Source organism: Conger conger, chromosome 17 (assembly GCF_963514075.1).
Source record: "Conger conger chromosome 17, fConCon1.1, whole genome shotgun sequence".
Lineage (NCBI taxonomy): Eukaryota > Metazoa > Chordata > Actinopteri > Anguilliformes > Congridae > Conger > Conger conger.
This window is the reverse complement of record NC_083776.1, coordinates 25,356,877-25,380,600: the sequence shown is the minus strand read 5'-3', so window position 1 is coordinate 25,380,600 and position 23,724 is coordinate 25,356,877. Positions and strand designations below refer to the sequence as shown.

Here is a 23,724-nt window from a genome sequence, read left to right as displayed (position 1 = left end):
TGGCTTTCCAGGCCTTTAACGCAGCCACTTTCAACTGATCTTTGTTTCAGGGGTTTCAGTCTCCTCTTCAGCAAGTGAAATGCATGCTTGATTAGACCCGTCTAAAACTTTCCACTTGTTTCCACTGATTAATGTTTTGGTTGCATATGCAGTGTGTTCAGTATCTTGCTGCAGGATGAAGCCAATGAGTTTGGAGGAATAGGTGTACATAATATGCCTGTACACTTCGGAATTAATCCTACTACTGCCATTAATATGTCAGTACACTACTGAATTCATCCTATTGCTACCATTCTCCATTACAGTACAGTAAAATCAGGTGAACAGTGTAGGAATTACAACAGTTTCTATATGTGCCTCCCACTTTTTAAGGGACCAAAAGTAATGGGACAATTGGCTGCTCAGCTGTTCCATGGCCAGGTGTGTGTTATTCCCTCATTATCTCATTTACAAGGTGCAGATAAAAGGTCTAGAGTTCATTTCAAGTGTGCTATTTGCATTTGGAATCTGTTGCTGTCAACTCTCAATATGAGATCCAAAGAGCTGTCACTATCAGTGAAGCAAGCCATCATTAGGCTGAAAAATCAAAACAAACCCATCAGAGAGATAGCAAAAACATTAGGTGTGGGAACAGAATGATGGGAAGAGAAGAGTATGGAGAAGGAAAGGTACTGCTCATGATCCAAAACATACCACCTCATCAGTGAAGCATGGTGGTGGTAGTGTCATGGCGTGGGCATGTATGGCTGCCAATGGAACTGGTTCCCTTGTATTTATTGATGATGTGACTGCTGACAAAAGCAGCAGAATGAATTCTGAAGTGTTTCGGGCAATATTATCTGCTCATATTCAGCCAAATGCTTCAGAACTCATTGGACGGCGCTTCACAGTGCAGATGGACAATGACCCGAAGCATACTGCGAAAGCAACCAAAGAGTTTTTTAAGGCAAAGAAGTGGAATGTTATGCAATGGCCAAATCAATCACCTGACCTGAATCTGATTGCAGTAGAGGCCTGGCAGAGCATCACCAGGGATGAAACCCAGCGTCTGGTGATGTCTATGCGTTCTAGACTTCAGGCTGTAATTGACTGCAAAGGATTTGCAACCAAGTATTAAAAAGTGAAAGTTTGATTTATGATTGTTAGTTTGTCCCATTACTTTTGGTCCCTTAAAAAGTGGGAGGCACATATGCAAACTGTTGTAATTCCTACACCGTTCACCTGATTTGGATGTAAATACCCTCAAATTAAAGCTGCAGTTAAAGCACATCTTGTTTGTTTCATTTCAAATCCATTGTGGTGGTGTATAGAGCCAAAAAGATGAGAATTGTGTCGATGTCCCAATATTTATGGACCTCAAACTCAAACTGATGTACTTGACACACCCAGTTTCTTAATTAATTATTCTGTCACTCAGTTTACAGATTAGTTGATTTTCAGCCATAGTTAGTGCTCAGGTTTTTATGATGGTTTATGCCTTCTGACTCCAAATGCAATCTCCACGGATGAAATCAAAGGCTATAACCAAGAGGAGACAATCACTGCATAACACCCCACCATTGTGTACAACCCCTGCTGGCCTCCCACTCCAAACTGACCTGGCGTATCTCCTCACACACAAGCGAGGCAAGCCACCCATACAGCAGGTATTCTTTCCAAGAGGGTGGCGTCTGGAAGTCTATCATCAGCACATAGGCAAAGAGCCACAGGAAACCAAAGTAAGACACAATGTTCCAGTAGAACTTGATCTGCGATGAGCTGAAGAAGCTGACCAAACGTGAAGTACAGGTAAGTGGCTGCAGGTCTGTTTTCTCCATATAATCCCTAAAGGGAGAAGGGTGGAAGAGGGGGAGACCAGGTGTATAGATTACCCAAAGTTTTTTAGCATGAACAGCAGCTAATGTTATTCTATTTTTACCATCAGAGATGAATAATATTTCTGCTTTTCCACTTTAACTAGCTATATGCTGAGTTCCTTTCTTAATGATGAAAAAAACAACTCATTTAGCAGGTACCAGCCATGAATCAGTTGTGTTAAAACTTGACTATCTTTTTCATATATCCAGACCAAATGTTTACCGGATCTGAGACGCAACTGAACTTCTTGTCACAGACTCCATTGTGAGCATCCTCTCCTTTCGCTGAGTCTCCCTGTGTATGTCCTCATCACGCCTGAAAGACAGGGACTCATCAATCCACATTATTATTGAAATAAATCATGGCACCATTTTATAATAATTTCACTTGTTTAGACTTCCAATGAAGTGACACCATTATTCTCAGGTACACTCGTTTAAAAAATGTTGTTTTCAGCAAATTCTCAAGACATTCTCTATTAAAAGTGCAGTCACCGATCAAAGAGATAAGTCTTTGGCCCGTTGCTGCCATCAAGCTTCATATCTCTGTACTACAAGCTGAAAGAACACTTTCTGGAGATTTGTCAGAAGCAGAGTGGTCCTCTAACAATGGAGAGTGAGGACAATGACCTGAAGGTCAGCAGGCCCGTGTAGATCAGAGGGGGGAACAGCATACACAGCAACATCTTCCACTGGGGGTTGTCCACTGCCAGCTCCCCACACCAGATCTGCGTCAGCAGCCCCTGGAGATCAAATGGGAAATCCACCCTTTAGACACCCGGGGGAAACAGTCAAAATGTCCATGACATCCCACAGCCTTCCAAACAATGGGCCTCATTTATTAATATTTTCAGAAATGCGTGTGCAAATGTAACATAACCAGATTCATGAAACAAACGTAGACACAGCTTTGATTGTGATTAGCCTAAATTGACGCCCCAAAAACATCATAATATGGAATTTCGGCTCTTTAAAGAGATAGTCGAAATAAAAGAAAAAAGCTTCTCTGAAGTGGAGATTGAAGTTAATGGAAGTACAACAAGCCAAAAACATATACCAATCAGCCATAAAATTAAAACCACCCGCTTAAACCTGGTTTTTCACGATTAAAAATGCTTTAAACTGGATAAACTAGTCTATAAGCACTAAATAGAGCATTTTTGGGGGGGTTAAACAATGCACCCCCCTCCCTCCTAATGAGCTGAGACAAGTGTATACAGTTTAAAGCATTTTTAATCATGAAAAACTGGTTTACTGTAAATCCTCAAATTGTGGCCGGGGTCTTTCATTTACTTAGGCTGCACAAAGCACAGGCCTTTATTTGGGGCAGGCTTGTATTCGAGGCAGGCCTTTATTTCTTATTAGGCTTCTGTTGTAGAATTTTATTCTTAGAAATAAAGTAAAAGGCTACACTTAAAGTGGGCCAACACTGTTCAACACTTCCTGTAACCATTCAGGAATCAATTAGTGTAGGCTAATCAGGAACACCGTTTGGTGTTATAGTCATAGTGTCAGTCTTAACAGACTTAGTTTATTGCAAATATTCTCAAACACAATAAATCACATGCAAGTCCAGAATCCATAAAAGAACAACTTGCCAGACATGCCTTCATGAACAATAACAAATTAGCGTAGATAACAGCAAGTTAAGGATCTTTTTTTCCTAAAGTGCGTTTTATTGTGAGACATGCGTTTCGTTTGGAGTACCATACCGGTAGGCTATCAAAAGATTTTCGCTTTGGTTTGGGATTTAATTTACTTTCGGACTGTTTGATTCTATTGCTAAATGTTGGGACTGATGGGCACTGAAATCTGGGGGGTATTTGATGGTTCACTGTTAAGTTTTATGTAGTTGAAAGAGTGTCGGGATTTCCACCCATCTGTTTATTGCGAGCCAAGGCAGCCGCCTTCATTCATTCATTGAATGTGCACTGTGCTGTAAATACATGGAAACCTTATTGCGTAGCCAAGTAGCCTAAATTGAGTTAATTTTTAATTTTGCCTGATTTACTTTTTATTAAATTCGTAGGCTGGAATGCCTCGCGGCAACAATCGTTTATATGTATACTGCTTCAGCCTTTGGCAAGCTACTCAGAAAGGGGCGGCAAGCGACTGGTAGCTTGAGAGCAACGTGTTGGAGACCCATGGTGTAGGACAACGACTTTTCATTGGCAACAGCATTAAACCAACCAACAATATAAAATATTAAGAATAGCTCTTTTATTTAATTGAGTTAAATCGAAACAATGTCTTCTAGTGCTCATGGACTGATAGCCCTACTGGTAGGCAATATTACCCCGCCCTTTATTTGTCCGAATAGACCACGCCCCCGGCTATTATCCGAGGCCCGGCTTCAAATAGAATCCCGGACACAATTTGAGGATTTACGGTAAGCAGGTGGTTGGCTGATCGGTGTATTTTATTTACAGAGTGTAAATTGTCAGAGCTGTGGAAGACTGAAGCCTGGCAATATAGCCTAGCTGTTGTAAACTCTTTCTGAAGTAACACGCACTACGCCACAGGTAAAAAAGAAAATGGTTTCACATTTGGCACTTTCCTTCCCACAGTGAAGCCAGCAATACAGCGGTTTCAGCTGATAATGTGTATGTGTGTATATATTATTACTTCGCTAGCAACTTTTCTTTAATGTATTTTCATGAAATGTAGGCTATCTGTATTTATGTTACTGACCTAGCTAATTGCTAAACCCGTCGCGATTAGCTCACTATTTTGGCAAGCTGTTGCCTTCCAGGCTTCACTAAGGGAGTAGTATACATTGGGCTGGAGGAACGCATTGATAAATCATAGGAGACGTCGTTATTTGGAATCACACCGGAGCGGTGAGAGCAATAGCCTATAGCTACGTTTTCCCTGTCCTTGCAGAGAGCCAGAAGGAGGTGTCACAAGCCTCAAACAAAGTGATTATGTGGCCATGCTTCAAATCTTCTAATAAAGCTGTAAATGGAATGTAAAGCCATAGCAACAAAGTCTAATGCTGCCTTCACGTCATATCAGAATGAACAAATTAGCACCTTCCGACTGGGAAAAACAGTTCACATCTACATCTACATTAAACGCGAAGCAAAAAACTTCACCAGCCACTTCATGCCGCTTCTGAAGCCTACCATGATGTTTGCAGATGTAACTTGAACTTGAACTCACCATTATAGTTTGTTGTTTCATTCGCGTAGTAGGCTACGCCATGCCCCATACATGTTTTATGGAATTTATATTCAACTCCACTTAAGCATTAATTAATCAGGATTAATGAATGAAACGTCACCCAATTTAATGTTGAATCCTGTTGCGTTTTTATATTATATGAATAATTATAATATCCAATTGGCATATGAAATTAAATATTATATATATATATATATATATATAATATTATCCATCCATCCATCCATTATCTGAACCCGCTTATCCTGAACAGGGTCGCAGGGGGGCTGGAGCCTATCCCAGCATACATTGGGCGAAAGGCAGGAATACACCCTGGACAGGTCGCCAGTCCATCGCAGGGCACACACACAATTCACTCACACACTCATACCTACGGGCAATTTAGACTCTCCAATCAGCCTAACGTGCATGTCTTTGGACTGTGGGAGGAAACCCACGCAGACACGGGGAGAACATGCAAACTCCGCACAGAGAGGCCCCGGGCGACGGGGATTCGAACCCAGGACCTCCTTGCTGTGAGGCGGCAGTGCTACTCACTGCGCCATCCATGCCGCCGATAATATTATATATGAATAAAATATTAATTAATGGAATAATAAAATAACAAAACACACTTTACAACTGTTCTTTTTAATTTCCATGCACAATGCAAACAGGAGACCACTCCTGAAGTTTTTTTGGCTCCTACAAAAAAACTGACATCCAAAAACTTTCATAAATCCCACATAATTTGTGGAAATGAATTTCCGATGGAGTTACGGTGAATTTCATTCGGCCCACATTTGATAAATGAGGCCCAAATGAGCCTGGCCACACTGTGGCACAAAGGTGGAAGTCTGCAAATTGTGGCATTGACACACGAACCCATGCAGAGAGGAAAAGCATGCGGTCATTGATCAATATCTCTAGAGGCTCTTTTCTGAGAAATGCTGCTATCAGATGAAGATAGACAGCAGAATAATGGAACAAGAAACCCTTCTGAGGTCAGAGAAAATAAATAAACTAGCTCTAACAGAGTTCTATTTTGGGATTCTCGGAAGAAAAACACTAAACTGGTGATACCAAACTGAAATTGACCTTTAATGTTCTTACAGAAGCAGCCACCATAGGAGCTTCTGAAAAGGATTGCACAGCTTATATGAAACTGCTTATCTGGTGGGTTCTTGGCTTGGACCTGCCTGTACTCCAGCGTGAGCTACAAAGCTCTTGTCATCAGCCTCCAGAGCCAAGCGTAGGCAGGTGGTCCTGCCCCAGGATGGAGAGATTCGAATCAGAAGCCTCTGGGCACGCTGCACATCGTGGCTGTAGCACTCACTGAACACACCTGTAGGGTGGAGATGGGGTTGTGCAGAGGGGGGAGGGAGGTTGGGGCCAGGGATGGAGACAGGGCAGGGAGGATGTGTCAGAAATACAGGAAACCAGGGCTGGAACTAATAACCACAATAGTCATTGAGGTGAAGGGTTAAACTACTGCTATCCATTATGTGAATGGATTATCAGATTACTTCAGTAAGAAGATAATAGAGACCATGAATCAAAATGTGAAAATATTTTGATGGTTCAGGTACCAATGGCCTGTTTCTCGTAGTAATCAGCCAGCTCCCACATCTTTTCTGCCTCGTCATCCTCATCAACTTCCTCCTGTGCCAGCTTCTTCAGGATCTTGCTAGCAGCTAGCGCAGCGCACATGCTGTCCCTGCACTACACAGACAAACCCAACAGGAGCACAATGCTCAGCTGCACGGCACACACTGTGCTGCACAGAGAACTCTTAGCATGTACATTCCAGCAACTTACAGTCTCCTTACTGCCAGCTTTTAAATCACGTAACCCATGCAAGAGGCCCCTTGAAAACAGATTCATTATTTCCAAAAGTGTTACATAAAAAAGGTATTCAGATCAATTTGAACAGAAATGCACCCTAATATAAACCAGACTTCCCTGGAGTCTTCAGATCACAGCACAGCCACCCTCTCTACCAGTGTGTTGTACCTGTTCCCAGGCGATCTCAGCCAGCTCCTTTCTGTTCTGCAGGATGGCCCAGAGGAAGAGGTCCCTCCCTGGGTACCGCAACCCCTCTGTGTCCCTGTCCGGCCAGTTGGATGGAATGTTCTGGAGCTCCGTTGGCCCTTTGGGGGGAAACTGAAAAAGCATGGTGTCGAAAGTCACGACAGCCCGGTGATGAACGCAAACGTTCGACGGGCCTTTTCTGACCTGCTGACACTCACCATGACGCGGATGTGGTCCTCAGGCATCTCGATGCGTGGCCGGGTGGAGGCAGGGGGGTAGATGAGCTCTGTAAAGCCGCCCAGGTAGTGGCGCACTTCATCAGACACGTGGCGGAGACACATAGTGCTCCGGCCAGCCAAATCCTGGCAACCCTTGCGACCCCTCTCACTTTTCATGCGCTTGGCCAGCCTGCGCAGGAAGATGCAGCCCGTCTCCAGGTGGCTGTATAGATCGACCAGGATGTCCTCTGTCAGGAACTGCCTCAGGCACACCCCATTCTCCAGCAGCAGTTTCACAAAGTCTGGCTTGTGGCCAACCAGGGCTGACCGCATGGCCTGGTGCAGGTCGCTGGACTGGAGTAGAATAGAGTAAGCTTCTCTAACCTTTACTTATGGTAATACATTACAAATGTATGTATTACAAATACATACACAACATATATACTAATTAACAACACATGTAACTTCAAATTCAGGTCAAAAGTTATAACTGGTAGCCTCTTCAAACATGTAACTATACACATGTGAAGCCAGTTTGCTGTTGAGAGAGAAGGTGAGTGAAGTCAGATTAATTTCTGTGGTGTTGGCTTCAGTTCAAGGCTTATGCAAGAATGGGTTTAGTTGAGAAAGGGCACAAACAATTCCATAATAAGAACATTACATGGTGCCCTTATGAACATGTACTCAGGGCCACCCAACACCATTACATCTAGCTACGTATACTCAAAGTATAAATTTAATTCTATAGAGGGCCGAAGACCCAATCCTTTCTGATAAGTCACCCAAAAACAGGATATTACGTGTAAGCCACACCTTCCACTGGCTCTCCTCAGTGAAGATCTCGCTCTTTGCTATGTCCAAACGGTTCCAGGCTACTGCCAGCTCCAGCTCCTGCTCCCAGGTTTCCTGGCCACTGCTCCGGGAAGCTGGGAAAGAGCACAGGGAGGAGCATTGTAAACATTGTCCTTGTCCTTGTTTGTCCTTGATTGTCCTTCTCGGAATGCACAGAACTGCAGAAACCGCTCTCAGATGGATAACTGCTAACAACTAGACAGATTTTATGCACAGTGTTAAAATATACATCTACTCTGATGGGAATGGAGCATCCATTAAGACACAATTGAAAATCCTGTTTCTAAAAATGCTTAGGAGTACATTTAAGAAGATTAATGGAAACCTGCGGAGTAAACAACATACAGTCCTCTCAGGGGGACAGTGAGGAGTGGTTATATATCAGCTCTGACTGGAAATGATCAGCCACATGGAGAGTACAGGAAGAGGTTAGAGTGGCTAATGCAAGTCCTGCAGCCGGAATACTGTACAGGTAAGTGAATTTTTACTATCATGATGGGTACTCTCTCAGTCTTTGTATCTTTGTAGGTTTTGTAGATTACCATTATCTACATTAATCATCCATCCATTTATTGAAGCATGAGACATTGAGCTATTATTATGGCAAGATGGGCCCTCCTAACTCTAAGCTCTCCCAATGCAGATTCAGGGTTTAATATTTCTACAAAGTCCAAAGTTTGCAGACAGTGCTGTCTCTGGCAGAATTCCCGCCAGCTGAGCTGATGCAGACAGGGTCATTTGAGAAGCCCTGGTCAGGCACCTTTGAGGAGAGCTCGGAGGATGGCTACGTCAACATCATTCTGTCCCTCCTCATCGATGCGGAACACGGTCAGCAACTGGGGCGTCCTGAGAATGTCCTGGATCTGAGGGGGAGGTGAACATCAGAGTCCTCCACCCAAAGACATCTGCAGACCCCCTCGTAAGCATCTATATGCCCTGCCCCAAATCTTACCTTCTTGGTCCACTCAATGAGCTGCCGCTCTTTGAACCTCTCGTACTCTTGGCCAAAGAACTTCATCATCAGCTGGCGAATGAGGGCGAGGGTGACTTGGGCTATGGGCCGTTCCGCAACCTGGGCGATGACGTCGGCCAGCCGTCCCGAGCCCTCCAGGATCACACACGGGGTGCCGTTGAGCATGGCGTTGTAGATCGTCTGTAGTTGTGGAGGTATGCACAGACACAGCCCACTGTGAAAGGATACTGTCACGTCTGTCATGTTTGTTGAAACTAAATGAAGAACGTTGGACCATATGGTCAGAGGTTACCTACATTCAGGGTCCCTGGTCCACCGTCTAGCACCACGCAAACCACAGGGACCTTCAGCCCACACTCTGGGGGAGAAACAGAGCGTACAGGCTCGGTATCCCCGCAAAAAGCAAAGAATAATCTAATATGGGGATGGATTTAATGACACCTTGTATTTCCCATTCATCGTCTCTCAATCAGTGGAAAACACAGGTCCAGCACACACTCCTCCTCACCTTTGTCCCCCAGGGGCTGCTGGGAAATGAGTTTCTCCAGCTTGCTGCGGAGAGCTATCTCCACACCGTAGGTCCCGTGCGTCCCATCGTCCACCAGCAAGAAGTGGGAGTGATTGAAATCCAGACAAGCCAGCCTGCTTTGGTTCTGCTCGTCCAGGGAGTAGTGAGCTGGGAAGCAGCCCTGTATCAAGACATAGGAGATCAAGGCTGTAGGATAGAGCAGTCGTCTGATCAGGAAGAGGCCTTGCATGAGAAAACAGGAGAGCAGAAAGGTAGGACAAAGCAGGCCTAAGGCTTGGGCATCTGTGTGCACACAGGTTCAGCCTGACCTCAGAGTTCAACAGAGCTTGTCTGAAATAATGCCTTTCAGATTTTCTTTCCCTCCCACCACCACCCCAGCATCCACCTGTGGGCTCTGATTCTCAAGATCCCCATGGGAGCATTTGTAGTCACTCCCTTTGGTTTTGGCTGGCTTACAACAGGGAGTGATGAGAGGCAGAGATTGACATTAAAATATTGCTTAATTAATTGTGAGTTGTCTGACTGAAATACTTTTCTGTGCTCGATAGATCGTGCCTGGTGCAATTGAGCCAACCAAGAGGACCAGAAGGCAGAGGTTGGTGCATTCTGAAAGTATTTCATAGGTTCCAACACTCCATACAAGCTGAGTAAAGCATAGAAAACTATTTGAATCCGAAATAATTATGTATTTGACCCAGGTCTGGTATCACAGGTCCAGCCTCACCTCCGTGTTCACCAGAGCATGCCGGTTGAGCAAAGTCCCCCAGGTTGCCACGCCGATTGCCACAATTTGATCCTCTGTTGTGCTGGTGGTCAGGGCGTAGTCCCTCACTGCCTGCCCGACATGCTTCATCACCCCCGTGTTTGTGCCCCCAGTCAGGATCCACGCACCTACAAACACAACAAAGGCCTCATGTCTATACGACTGCAAACCATAGACCCCGCACACAGCAGCACTCGCACACCATACCACTGTAGATGCAATATTCAACAATGCCAATATACACTGGTGACATGGCATGAAACACCACACAGCATCTCGCACTGTATGTTGGAGTCTGTGTCCACTTATCTCCGCCTCCCCACACTTCCAAAAGGAGATGTGTTGAGGAAAGGAGGATACATTTTTGAGTATAAGGACATTGGGACCCTCTTGTCTGAATTGGGTGAGAAAATGAGGGGGTCACAGGTCAGGACATACCTGTGGTTTTGGCCACCTTAATCAGCCCCCTGCGGAACATCTCCTTCAGCCGGGTCCTCATGTAGAAGTTCTGGGCTCCGCCCGTCACAGAGATGAGAAGGTTAGGTGGGCGGAGCTTCCAGTGGTCAGTCATCAGCTCGTACAGGACATCAGTGGAGGTGTCTGTGGACACTCGCACATACTGAAGGGACACACACACACACACACACACACAAAAGATCACATACAAGGGCAGAAAAGGAAAGGTAACTCTCAATCTATTGTAAATACACAAAACCTGATGCTATTCACATGCTATTCACATCCTTTTACCTTTCCTATTTTATGCCCCAGTCCACCGAAGCTGATGTCTCCATAGGCGTCTGTGGGCACCTCCCGAATGTGTTTGTGTTTGTCCCACGTCTCACCCACAAACTCGTCAGGCTTGAAAGCATCTTCCACATGATAATGTCTGGGGTAGCCACACATGCAGAACCCTTTGCTGGATGAGAGACAAAAAATAATTCACAGAATGTTTTTATCATGCTGTTACGACTAGGAATCACACACACTGATATTCCTCGTTTCCTTTTGGGTTTTCCCCTTTATTTTATTTTTGATTTGGCACTTGCTGCTGTGACGTCAGGCAGCGGGACACATCTGTGGAAATGGCGGCTGTGTCCCATTTTGTTTTCCTATTTTTTGTTAGGCCCACAGCCGGGGCAGTTCTAGGATTTTTTTACTTGGATGGCCAAGGGGGGTCCAAGGGTTGCCTGGGTGGCCACCATATCTCCTGGCTTCCTGCGCACAAAACATTTTTGGGGTAATTTATGTTTTTTATCATTTCACGTGCGAAAAAACCCCCCAAAAAACCACGATGCATTACTAGTCTACTAAGACTAAACATAAATTAATAGGCTATTGGCTACTGATAAGCCAATGTACAGGATAACATTAACAATGACAAATAAATAGGCTATCGCCTCTTTTGTCATCAAGACCCTTCTCTGAGCTCACTTGCAAAAGTTAAGGCTATTCATTAGACAAATGCTTTAAGCAAACCACCATTATGCAAATTAAGCATATGTCTGCACATACAGTAGACAGCATTCCATTCCATTTTCCATGCCACACTGCCTGTTTTAGTGCCTCAAAATTGCACCAATATGACCAATCTGAATTACATCGTATATCATACATGACATCATATATTGTTATCATAAGACACTTAGATGTTTATGGTCCAAAAATAATTTTTTATTTATTTTGACTATATTTAAGGCAATTAAAGAACACAAACTGAACAAATACATTGGAAAAAATGTTTCTTTATTTTAATGAAATCTTTTCAAACAATAAAGAGCTTTTGAACTATATGAATTCATTATTGTCTTGAAAACTTGTATCAATCAGCGTGTCACATAAAAATGTCAAAATACTATAAGAATTATATACCATTCTGTACCAGCATTATGTACCAGTCCCTACAATTCCTTGCCCTCACAGAGACCTGGATCACACCTGACAACACCGCCACTCCCGCTGCCCTCTCATCCTCCTTCTCCTTCTCGCACACTCCCCGGCCTTCCGGCCGTGGCGGTGGTACTGGTCTTTTAATTTCCCCCTCGTGGAAATTCTCTGTTCTCCCCCTCTCTGACCTGTCCATATCCACTTTTGAATTCCATTCTGTTGCAGTATCCCACCCTACTAACCTTTTCATTGCAGTTATTTACCGTCCTCCAGGGCCCCTGGGAAACTTCCTTGATGAGCTAGACACCCTTCTCAGCTCCTTCCCTGAGGATGGCACCCCACTGATTCTCCTTGGAGACTTCAACATCCACCTAGAAGCCTCCCAGGCTGCTGCCTTCCTACCGCTAATCCACTCCTTCGGCCTCTCCCTGCAACACTCTCCTCCAACCCACAAGGCGGGCAATGTCCTAGACCTTGTCTTTGTGAGGAACTGCTTATGCTCTGATTTCACGGTTACCCCTCTGCACACATCTGATCACCACTTCATCTCATTCTCCCTCCCTCTTCCTCCCCATCCTCCTCCCCCTCCTCCCACCCACACTTCCTCAGCCCACCGTAACCTCCCCTCCCTCTCACTCTCTTCCTTTGCCAGCACCGTCATCGCCTCACTCCCCCCTCTTGAATCCTTCTTCAAACTCCCCACTAACTCTGCATCTGCCACCCTCCTTTCATCTCTCTCCTCCGCCTTTGACTCTCTCTGTCCGCCTGTCTCAAAGCCACCTCGCACATCCCCTCCCAGTCCTTGGATATCAGACACCCTCCGTACCTCCAGGGCCAGCCTCCGCGCAGCGGAGAGGAAGTGGGGGAAATCCAGAGACACTTCAGACCTCACGACTTACCAGTCTCTCCTGGAGGCATTCTCTTCCGCTGTCACTGCCGCCAAAGCAAAATACTTTCAAACACAAATTCAGAACTCCGGTTCTAACCCCGGAAACTTTTCTCTATTTTCTCCTCTCTCCTCAATGCACCGCCTCCTCCTCCTCAGTCCTCCTTTTCTGCTGATGACTTTGCTGATTTCTTCGATGAGAAGGTCACAGTCATCCGTAGATCCTTTACAACCACCGCCCCCCTCACTGTGCCCTTCCCCCCCTCTAGGCCCATCCTTTCCTTTTCCACTTTCTCCCCCCTTACAGACTCTGATGTTTCTCAACTCCTGCTCTGCCACCGCCCTACAACCTGTGCCCTTGACCCTATCCCCTCTTCTCTTCTCCAAACTATCACACCTGACATTCTCCCATTTGTCACCTCCCTTGTCAACTCCTCCCTGTCTTCCGGCTGTTTTCCGGCATCCTCCAAGAGGGCCCACATCACTCCGCTGCTAAAAAATCCTACTCTGGATCCCTCCATCATCCTGAACTACCGCCCGGTATCTCTTCTTCCATTCCTTTCTAAAACCATAGAACGAGCCGCTTCTACTCAACTTTCTTCTTTCTTTTCTAACAACAACCTGCTAGACCCCCATCAGTCTGGCTTCAGATCGGGCCACTCGACAGAGACTGCGCTCCTCTCCGTCAGTGAGTCACTCCATGCCGCACGAGCAGCCTCCCTCTCCTCTGTCCTCATTCTCCTAGATCTCTCTGCTGCCTTCGACACTGTGGATCACTCCATCCTCCTGTCTGCCCTGTCAGCAACGGGCATCTGTGGCACAGCCCTGGACTGGATTGAGTCCTACCTCTCTGGTCGCTCCTTCCAGGTTGCCTGGGCTGGTTCGGTATCGACACCTCGGCCCCTCGCCACAGGAGTTGCCCAGGGCTCAGTCCTAGGCCCGCTTCTTTTTTCTCTTTACACTCGCTCCCTTGGCCCTGTGATCACTACACATGGGCTATCCTACCACTGCTACGCGGACGATACCCAACTCTTCGTCTCGTTCCTGCCGTCTGATACGCAGGTTTCAGCCCGTATCTCTGCTTGCCTGAGGGACATCCAGAGCTGGATGGACAACCACCATCTAAAGCTCAACCCAGGCAAGACTGAAATGATATTCATCCCTGCTAAAACCTCTCCCCATCTGGATCTCTCCATTTCCCTCGGGGATACCACACTCACGCCGTCACCCAGTGCAAGGAACCTCGGTGTGGTGATGGACAGCAGACTGTCCCTCTCCGAGAACATTGTGGCGGTGACCCGGTCATGCAGGTTCTTCCTATACAACATATGGAGAATCCGCCCCTTTCTCACCCCCTACTCGACCCAGCTCCTGGTCCAAGCGATGGTTCTGTCCCTCCTGGACTACTGCAATTCCCTCTTGGCTGGCCTCCCAGCATCTGCCATCAGACCCCTCCAACTCATCCAGAATGCAGCAGCTCGTCTGGTCTTCAACCTTCCCAAATACTCACACGTCACCCCCCTGCTTACTTCCCTCCACTGGCTGCCTGTCATGGCTCGCATCAAATTCAAAACATCGGTGCTAGCCTTCCAAGCAGTTAAAGGGTCTTCCCCAGCTTATCTGCAAAAAAAAATCATCAGACCCTACACCCCTGCCAGACCTCTTCGTTCAGCCTCCACAGGCCGCTTGGCACCTCCCCCTCTCCGAACCTCCACATCACGCTCACGACTACTGTCTGTTCTGGCTCCACGGTGGTGGAACAAACTCCCCGTTGAGGTCAGAACTGTAGAATCTCTCCCCACCTTCAAGCGCAAGCTGAAGACACACCTCTTCAAGCAGCACCTCTCCCCACCCCTCCCTACCTCCCTGTGAACCTTAATTGTTGTCTTTGTGACTTGCTTTGTGTATCGGTATTCTTAGTTGGCTAGGAAAGCAGTGTTTGGATAGTTAACTTTGGTCACTTTTGCTCTGTTTGTTTCTTTGTTCTCAAAAAAAAAAAAAAAAAAAAGGGCCCTCGTCCTTATCTTTGCTGTGCAGGTAGCAATTGAAATTGTACTTCCCTCTAGGGTCTTTCAGCGAACTTATCCCTGGTTATGGGTATGCACTTTGTTGTACGTCGCTCTGGATAAGAGCGTCTGCCAAATGCCAATAATGTAATGTACACAGTGGGTACAATATTATTATGTAAATACACATTCTCAAGTTAACGATTTGGCTATATAGATTTAGCTGATTTAGCTTGTAGTACACAAGGGGGCCATATTATATTAAAAAAACAGCATTCAAGTCATGTATTTCTTGTTGAGACTAACGTTCGTTAGCTAGCTGTTTGATGTTATTTAATGATTACATTTAAATTATATTTCAACCATAATGTTACCATTCAACATATTGAATATTTCAACCTGTCACACTGACGAGAGCAAAATAGAGTTTAGAGCACAGGTGTCAAACTCCAGTCCTGGAGGGCCGCAGTGTCTGCTGGTTTTCGGGTTGTTCTCAGAACCTGTGGTTCATTTAAGTAATTAATTAAAGAATCGACACACCTTGTTCTCGAGGCCTGATTGAAAGGAAACCACAAAAAACAGCAGACACTGCGGTCCCTTGGGAATTCAGTTTGACACCCCTGGTTTAGAGGCTTACAAACTGCACCATACAAGCTTGCAAGCAGTCCTGTCATGTCATGTCCTGGTGATTTTTTTGGCGCACATTTGGCAGTCTTGCAAGTGGAAAAGATGGTGTCTTTGTAAAAACAGATTGACTGACAAAACGGATTTGTGCTTCTGACAGGTGTGCTTTTGATGCACATTTGGAAGGCAGCAAAACGGGAAAGATGGTGTCTTGTTAAAAACAATATCTTGGTAAAAGCAGACTGACTATGTGCAGGTCGGCACTGGGGTGGCCAATCCGATTTTGGTGGTGGCACCTTGGCCACCTCTTTAGAACCACCCTTGCCCACAGCACACACCTACCTCTCGGTAAAGCAAGTCTAATTAGGAGCATTATAGTTTGGCCAGCACCTTATAGGCTTAATTTGATCTATACGTTTCCCAGCAGCTAGAGGGATTCGTAACAATGCATTCATAGTGGAGATGCAGCCTGTAACTAATTATGGGATGTTTGACCGTGACCAACAATCAGAGACTTTAAGATCTGGCATAGAGGAACTAGCCAATTTAAACATTACTCTTTTTTCATATAATTTTCTATCATAATTGCACCTCATTATCGAGACATAACACAAATACTGTACAACTCATTACATTCATGCCCTTGTGTAAATGTATTTTCTTTCACTTCATTGTTTCATTTCATTCTGCATTATTTATGAGCAACAAAAACACTTAAGTGGTTTTGCTGTCAGTAAATTTGTAACAATCACCAGACATGAAACAAACAACATTCCATACACTGTTTCTTGAACAGAAAATGAACACTTCCTTTTTCTCAAAACAGACAACCTTCCCAGGTATCTCTTTCTAAAGAGATATAAATCTCACATAAACTTTATTTTGCTAAATCTAGAAAGATGATATGAGCATCCATTATCTGGGTGACTCATACCCACTTTGACTGTGTAAAAATATATTCCAGTGAGCTGCTTATATGAAGAGCTGAAAGCCATTATCACAGAATAATATCACTGATAACTGAAAATATTAAGAGTCTTTCCTGTTTGAGCAGTGTTCCCACATGTATCATTAATGACCACATCAGTGATACTGTAAATGCAACACTCCAAAGCTATGAATAAGTATATAAAGTGTCTAATATAATAAGTATACACTATGAACATGCTCATTCATAGATACAAATGCAGTGTCATATAATAAGTGGAACTACTCAAAAGCGACTGCATGTGTTTAAGTTATAGAAGTTGTGTAAGTTCCTACACAGAGAGAGATCATTCCCACAGATGCACTGTTTTCTGCAGGACGACTATATCGGGTGGTTAGCGCACACGTGTTCGTACCTCCTGGGGAGACTCCCTCCCCAGCTTCATCAAGGTCAGCGCCCGGCATACTCCCCTCTGCTCAGACAGCTACAGGGGAGGAGAGGTAAAGAGAGAGGATGCCCCTTACCTTTCATTCTCACTGTAGAAGCAGCACTCTTTCTTCTTGATGTTCTGCTTTATCCAGGAGGCAAATAGGCTGCGCTGGAAGGAGGGAGAGAGGGACATGTAATCAGGGGCTCTGGCCACGCTGACAGCAAGGCTCTGGATGAGCATGGGCTCTTCCACGCACTCCTCCATGCTTGGGAGGGTGCAGGAGAGGGAGAGGCAGAGGAGAGCTCAACACTGGGAGTCTGCAGCAGGATGCTCTGCAGTAAGTTACTCCACTTTCTCCTGCTGCAGTGATGTCATGAGCACAGTCTGGGAGAGCTACAGAGAGGGAGGGGGAATGAAATCTGATCATGACTAAACAGAACATCTTCTGCACAAAGGAATGTGCCAGAAGATCACGGTTAACCCTGGATGGATGTTGAGGACAGAGTGAGAACACAGGTTTGCCCCTTCATATATTCTTGCCAACCTGCTTATGATGGGGAACTGCAAATCTAAACTGGGGACCAAAAGACTTCAACTCCCATGAAGCACTGCTAGAGCAAAGCCAGGACACAAGTGATAGCCTGCTGGGCGGCCCCTGGCCATTCTGAAGCATCGCAGTTGCTCACCGTGCAGGGATTTAAAGGTACTGATGTTACAGGAGGGGTAATATGAGCTCAGGAAACTCTGGAGTATCAAAGCAGATCTGAAATGCGTATCTATATTCTGAGTATCTATGTTCTGAAATGAATAATGTGCGACTGAGAGCAAAACATGCTTCATTGATTCCCCCTATCCATTCAACTTCCCTTCACAGTTTTGATAATTATCCAGAATAATCTCTGTACACAGAAGCAGAATTAGGGGTGATGCGGTGTACCCATATGAGCAGCCTCAGAGTACCCAACATGTAGGCAAAAACTCAAGCCTAATTCTTGAACATATTATTTTATGAATTTTGAAAAGTAGCCTAACATTGTCCAGTGTTTACATCAAAATATATTTATCCTTTAAATCAGAGATTTTGTTGAAATGGAATCAACTTATTGATGTTAGGATGTTATGATGCGTTGTTTGTTCAGAGATTCTCTCCTGCATACCACTGTAATGTGTGGTGATTCGCGTTACTGTCACTTTCCTGTCAGCTTTGACCAGTCTCCTCTGACCTCTCTTATTAACAAAGTGTTTCTGCCCAGAGAACTTCTGCCCACTGGATGATTTTTTTTCTTTTCTTTTTTTTCAGACCATTCTCTGCAAAGCCTAGAAACTGTTGTGTGTGAAAATCCCAGGAGATCAGCAGTTTCTGAGATACTCAAACCACCCTATCTGGCATGAACAATCATTCCACAGTCAAAGATCAATTTTTTCCCCCATTCTGATGGTTGATGTGAACATTAACTGAAGCTCCTAACCTGCATCTGCATTATATTTTGCATACGATTGGCTGATTAGATAATTGCATGAATAAGTAGGTGAACAGGTGTTCCTAATAAAATGCTCAGTGAGTGTATATCAAAGTATGACATAATAATGCAAAATGAATGAACAAAATAAAGAAAATAGTTTTGAATATAATATTGAACTTTTTTTTATTTCATAATGTTGAGACTGTCCCAAATTACCTTCACGCGTATGGTAATTTGGGACGTTAAAAAAGTACTTTGCACAGAGAAAAATAATATAACATGACAGAAATTTGAGTGCTTGTAAATAAATGTCAGTCTAATCTTGTGTGTATTATGCTTTTTACCAGAGCCAGAGCAATGGCCGTGGTGTAACTTTACCCTCCTATTATATTTATGGCCACTTTTATGGTTGGGGTCAAATTGACCCCAACAGTTTAAATAAATGCAAAAAATATTGCAAAAGAAAAATGTTGACACTTTGTGTGTTGCCTTGTGATCGTTCAATCTTCCCGACATTCCGAATACAACTCAAAAAAGCACCGCATCCGCAGCAACAGTTCGGTTATGGTGACTGATATCACTGAGGTACTGTTTTAATTATGAAACCACGATTAAACATCACTTAATTACTTTTTATGTTAAATATCCATGAATAAACTATGAAGTAGGTCAGTAGGACTTGCCAGTTGCCATTTCCATGCTGTAATTTCGTCATTACTAGCCTCGGTACTCGCGAGCAAGCCAGCTAGTCTTTTTCATTAAAACGACGTTATCTCCGTCATGCACAACTTACAAATATTTTTCTCTGTTAAAATAAAAGTTTCAATAAATCAATCAATTTTGATTGGGAAATAAGAAGCAGCATAAACACTGCTAGAAGATACAAATACACCTGTCAGGTTTCTTGTTTTTCACTGTATTGTTTTCCGTCGCGTTTCCGTGTTTTTATTGCCTCTGCGTACACCGTAGTCACCGTGTCAGTTCGTTCATTCATTGTTATTCGTTTCACCTACGTTTTCACTTCCTGATTGTTTACCACACATGTGTCGATACCGTCCGCTCCAGCGGTATTATCTGATTGATTTCTCTTACGACCCGTTTCGCACCCGACTTCCGCTCTTTGTTTATCCCGTCTGTTTGATTCAGAACCGATGTTTATCGACCCGTTTCTGTTTTTTTACTTCTATCTTCTGGATCCAGATTCTGTATGATTGACCTGTTTGTTTTCGAAAACATGTTAGTATAATCAAACTACCGTATGTCTCATTTATAAAATATATGCAGTGTAATAAAATGATACAGAACATGACAGTATAAACAATTTGGGATTGTCTGATGCTTGAATAATTATATATAAGTATATTTGTGTCTGAGTTCATGCTGTGTCGCAAATTATCTAACGTGGTTTCCCATATTTACAAATGTGAAGGGAAAAAAAGGAAAGATTTTGGCTCAGTGATTACAAAATAGTTTGCCATACATTCACGTTATAATATCACAATTATGCATGTATATGAATAGCTAAGAACGTGAGGATTGTAAACATGTACCGTATTATGGGTATCTTATTAAAACTGGTGGTGAGGGCAGACTCAAACTGAATTTACAAGAAGTGCCCCAAATTACTTGAATTCACATTACTTGTAAAAGTGAAAGTAACACATAGCTTGTCTCAGTTCAGCAGTCAGACAACCACATCCGGTGTTATTGTATTTGCATGTTTGTGTATTTGCTTCCATGGTCTGTATGTTTTAATGTCAAGAGTAAATGTTCAGACTAAAAATATAGTTTAAAAAGAGTTTCATTTGCCCAGTGTCTGTAGTCTCCCAGCCTCATGTAACTATCGCAACGAAACTTTAAATCCGTTTTTCTCAAAAACATGGTGTGGTGGCACTTCAAACTCCCTTCATATCTGGCGTAGAGAGGTAAATTTGGTATCGTTAGAACGATTACATTCTCGTTCGTAAAACACAAAATTCGTTTTGGGGATTTTGATATAGCAAGCCACATATGTTTCCTTCTGCCGTAAATGATCTCTATTCTATACAGTCACAGCTGGGTGAAAATTCACTTGAAATAAAAACAATTAAAAACTTTGCATTGCAAGCAAAATTGCTACATTAAATGGGATGGGGCAAACTTTTTGTGACGCTCTGGTCACTGATGAATTTTATACTGAAGCATCCAGAAAAGGAGCTACATATTTTGAGAACAGGTTAAACAGTAATAATCATGGATCAAAAACAAAGGTCATCTTGAATTGAATGCCATCTCAATGACTAACAAACTAATGTCACACATTATAAAACAGCCTGATAATCATAGTGAAATTTAAGTACTGAATTCATAAATGAGCAAACTCGGTCCTGCCGGGTTATATCCTCATGGAGGTGCTGTCTGTAATTCACAACTTAAAGATGATAGCGTGACACACCTTCTTGATGTTGAACAGCAGCTGGTGTACTTTCCGCTGGCTGTCCACTTCGTCTGGGTGGACCTTGATGTCTTGTCTGGGCAACATCTCTGAGAAACATTTCGGTTGTAAAGTATCCAACAGTAGCCGAGGTGGAAGAAAAAGCAAAATATGCTTATGTGCAGCTGAAAAAAACTTCAGTCCACTGACATTTACTGTGATAACTAGTGTTGTTATTGTATAAACTATTATTTAACTAAATGGAAGCATATTTTCAACTGAATGTGACTACTGAAGTTCTCCTTAGAGTAAGGATCACCTAAAAGTAAGGATTCTGTCTCTAGGCTTTTAAGGACCATATTAACACTATTAGGTTTTACAATATTTACTGTATTTAAAGTATTATTCTTTGCATGAATAATTTCATTTTGATGCTTTAATGTCATTCATGAGCCTCACTGTGCTAAAAACACGGAAAAAAATAATACATACTGTACCACATGCTTGATTTTTGATCAGGTGAATGACACATATTCCATATTCTGCAGACTCCAATCATATAAATATACAGAAAGATGTTCACTACCCTCTCACGCATAAAGCCCCTCCTATTTCTCGCATGTGCTTCTGCTGAGAATACAGCACAAACAGTGACAGGAGGGGGGGGGGGGGGGGTGTACATCTGCTACTCTTTGCTGTGAACCTAGAAAAAGCAGACTTATGCAGACAGCTGTACCCTAGTTCTGACATACAGAGCTGATATAGGTAAGACTTGTGGTGGAGAGGAGGTACCCGTTACCTGTTCAGATGTCTGCTTCTGCAGCTTTGCCCTGCACTATCTGTCCCTGCCGGCCGTTCTGCCACACATCTTCCTCTGGAGCCACCGTGCAGGGTGGCCTGAAGACCCCATTGTGAGCACAGAAACCCCCCTTCTCGGTACACTCTCCCCGCTTATGCCAACAGGTCAAGGCAGCACATTGAATGTGCAGCAAGGGTTGTGGTCCGCAGACTGGAGGCTTTCACGATCGTCTGAGAGGGGTTTGTTTCTTAAAGGCTGCTGGGCTACACCTGCGTTCCTCGCCCTTGAAGCCGTCGTCCCAGAGATGGTTGCCAGGTAATGGCTGAATTGTATATCTTGGGGGAAAAAGGGGTTGTTTAAAGGATCAAATGACACCTACAGGGGATTTGGGAGATCTGCACGCGAGGAGCCGGCTCATCACGTGGTTAATGTAAATGCAGTACATAAGCTCAGGAGGTGTGGTGAGACACTTGACTGCATTCTATGTTAGTGCGTTACTTTCCGGAATCTATAAAGTATTTACAAGGGCTCATTATAGTTGATTATGGGGAAGCTGCTGCCACCAACCACAATTTGGCAATGTGTATGTACAGTATTGCAACATCCATCCATTGGAGATTTTTGGTTGTTTTGAAACATACAGTCCACTTTAAAAGTATTGGAACAGCAAGGTAAATTCCTTTGTTTTTGCTATACACTGAAGACAATTGAGTTTGAGGTCAAAAGATGTACATGAGATGACAGATTGAATTGATTGGACATAGTTTAGAAAGGCACACACCTGTGTATGTAAGGTTCCACAATTCACACTGCATGTTGGTGTTCTCAGGAGCACAGTGGCCTCAATAATTGTGAAATGGAAGAAGATTGGAACCACCAGGACTCTTCCTAGAAACTGAGTAACCGGTGTGGTGGTTACAGTCATGTGGCTCATCCTCCTCCTCTGCAGGCAGGAGGGTGGCTGGGTTTAGCACTGTGCATCTTTTAATAGTCACATGGGGAGTGAGAGCAAAATATGTTGCTGGTGCAACATTTGTGTGGGTGAGAAGTGTGCAATTTTCAGTTTGAGAAATATTTCCGCAATTGCATGAGGAACCAAAACTGTGACAGGCAATAACTTCCATAGATGGGGCCATAACAGCTAGGAAGCAAGCACCACAGCATCTAACTGCTCAGAAAAATATGCGACTAGTCTCTGCTTCGCACCATGTTCCTGCATTAACATTGCTGATATGTAGCCTTGTTCTCATCTACAGCGAGAGTGAATGGTTTGTACATGTCGGGTAATCCTCATGTGGGTGTGCTGCCCAGCTGTTGTTTTACTTGCGTGATACTGTTTTTGGCTTCTGAGGTCCATTGGACCTCATCTCCAGGAGTTAATCCATATCCGCATGCCACGTCTTGAATAGGTCGTGCTAATTCAGAATATTCAGGAATTCACTGTCTACAGTAGCCTGTCATGCCCAGAAATGACATTACTTGCCTCTTAGTTTGTGGCTTAGGGACTACTTAGAGTTCCTGTGGCAGAAATTGCATGGCCCAAATATTTAATCCCCTTCTCTGCTAATTGTAACTTGGTTAAGCTAACTTTGTGACCATTATCAGCGAGAAATTTCACAAGAGCAATCGAGTCAAAAAGACATGTTTTCTTATCTGGGGAACAGATCAAAACATATTGTATTAAGGTACTGTCTTGGCTAGAGAACTCAAACGCCTCCAAATTTTCCTGTCTCTGCAGCCATGTGTATCTTTGTGTATCAACCATGTGTATCTTTTTCCTTTGAATGTAAATGCAAACCAGCATTGGGCCTCTTTTTCCACTGGTATACTGAAGAATGCATTTGCTCGATCGATCACAGTAAAATACACAGAATTGCTTCTGACTTGAGCTAGTATGGTAGCAG

General features: G+C 43.9%; 1 protein-coding gene across 4 annotated transcripts in view; it reads right to left on the bottom strand.

Annotated features, from left to right (window-relative positions):
- Nucleotides 1-22,306, bottom strand: part of LOC133116239 (transient receptor potential cation channel subfamily M member 2-like) — a 31,646-nt gene extending 9,340 nt beyond the window's left edge. For 2 of the 4 annotated variants that reach the window (XM_061225615.1, XM_061225616.1), the window contains exons 1-18: nucleotides 21,514-21,634; nucleotides 21,043-21,131; nucleotides 17,240-17,313; nucleotides 11,135-11,303; nucleotides 10,823-11,003; nucleotides 10,346-10,512; nucleotides 9,601-9,781; nucleotides 9,389-9,450; nucleotides 9,072-9,272; nucleotides 8,880-8,982; nucleotides 8,081-8,193; nucleotides 7,268-7,621; nucleotides 7,032-7,181; nucleotides 6,608-6,740; nucleotides 6,218-6,363; nucleotides 2,487-2,599; nucleotides 2,080-2,172; nucleotides 1,599-1,824 (exon numbers count right to left, since the gene is read on the bottom strand). In XM_061225615.1, the coding sequence (XP_061081599.1) occupies nucleotides 1,599-1,824; nucleotides 2,080-2,172; nucleotides 2,487-2,599; nucleotides 6,218-6,363; nucleotides 6,608-6,740; nucleotides 7,032-7,181; nucleotides 7,268-7,621; nucleotides 8,081-8,193; nucleotides 8,880-8,982; nucleotides 9,072-9,272; nucleotides 9,389-9,450; nucleotides 9,601-9,781; nucleotides 10,346-10,512; nucleotides 10,823-11,003; nucleotides 11,135-11,303; nucleotides 17,240-17,313; nucleotides 21,043-21,131; nucleotides 21,514-21,619 (2,661 nt within the window). In that variant the 5' untranslated portion in view covers nucleotides 21,620-21,634. Of the gene's footprint in view, nucleotides 1-1,598; nucleotides 1,825-2,079; nucleotides 2,173-2,486; nucleotides 2,600-6,217; nucleotides 6,364-6,607; nucleotides 6,741-7,031; nucleotides 7,182-7,267; nucleotides 7,622-8,080; nucleotides 8,194-8,879; nucleotides 8,983-9,071; nucleotides 9,273-9,388; nucleotides 9,451-9,600; nucleotides 9,782-10,345; nucleotides 10,513-10,822; nucleotides 11,004-11,134; nucleotides 11,304-17,239; nucleotides 17,314-21,042; nucleotides 21,132-21,513; nucleotides 21,635-21,820 lie in introns of those variants that run through there. The other 2 variants (XM_061225617.1, XM_061225618.1) reach the window with 2 other exon arrangements.
- Nucleotides 22,307-23,724: the final 1,418 nt, after the last annotated feature.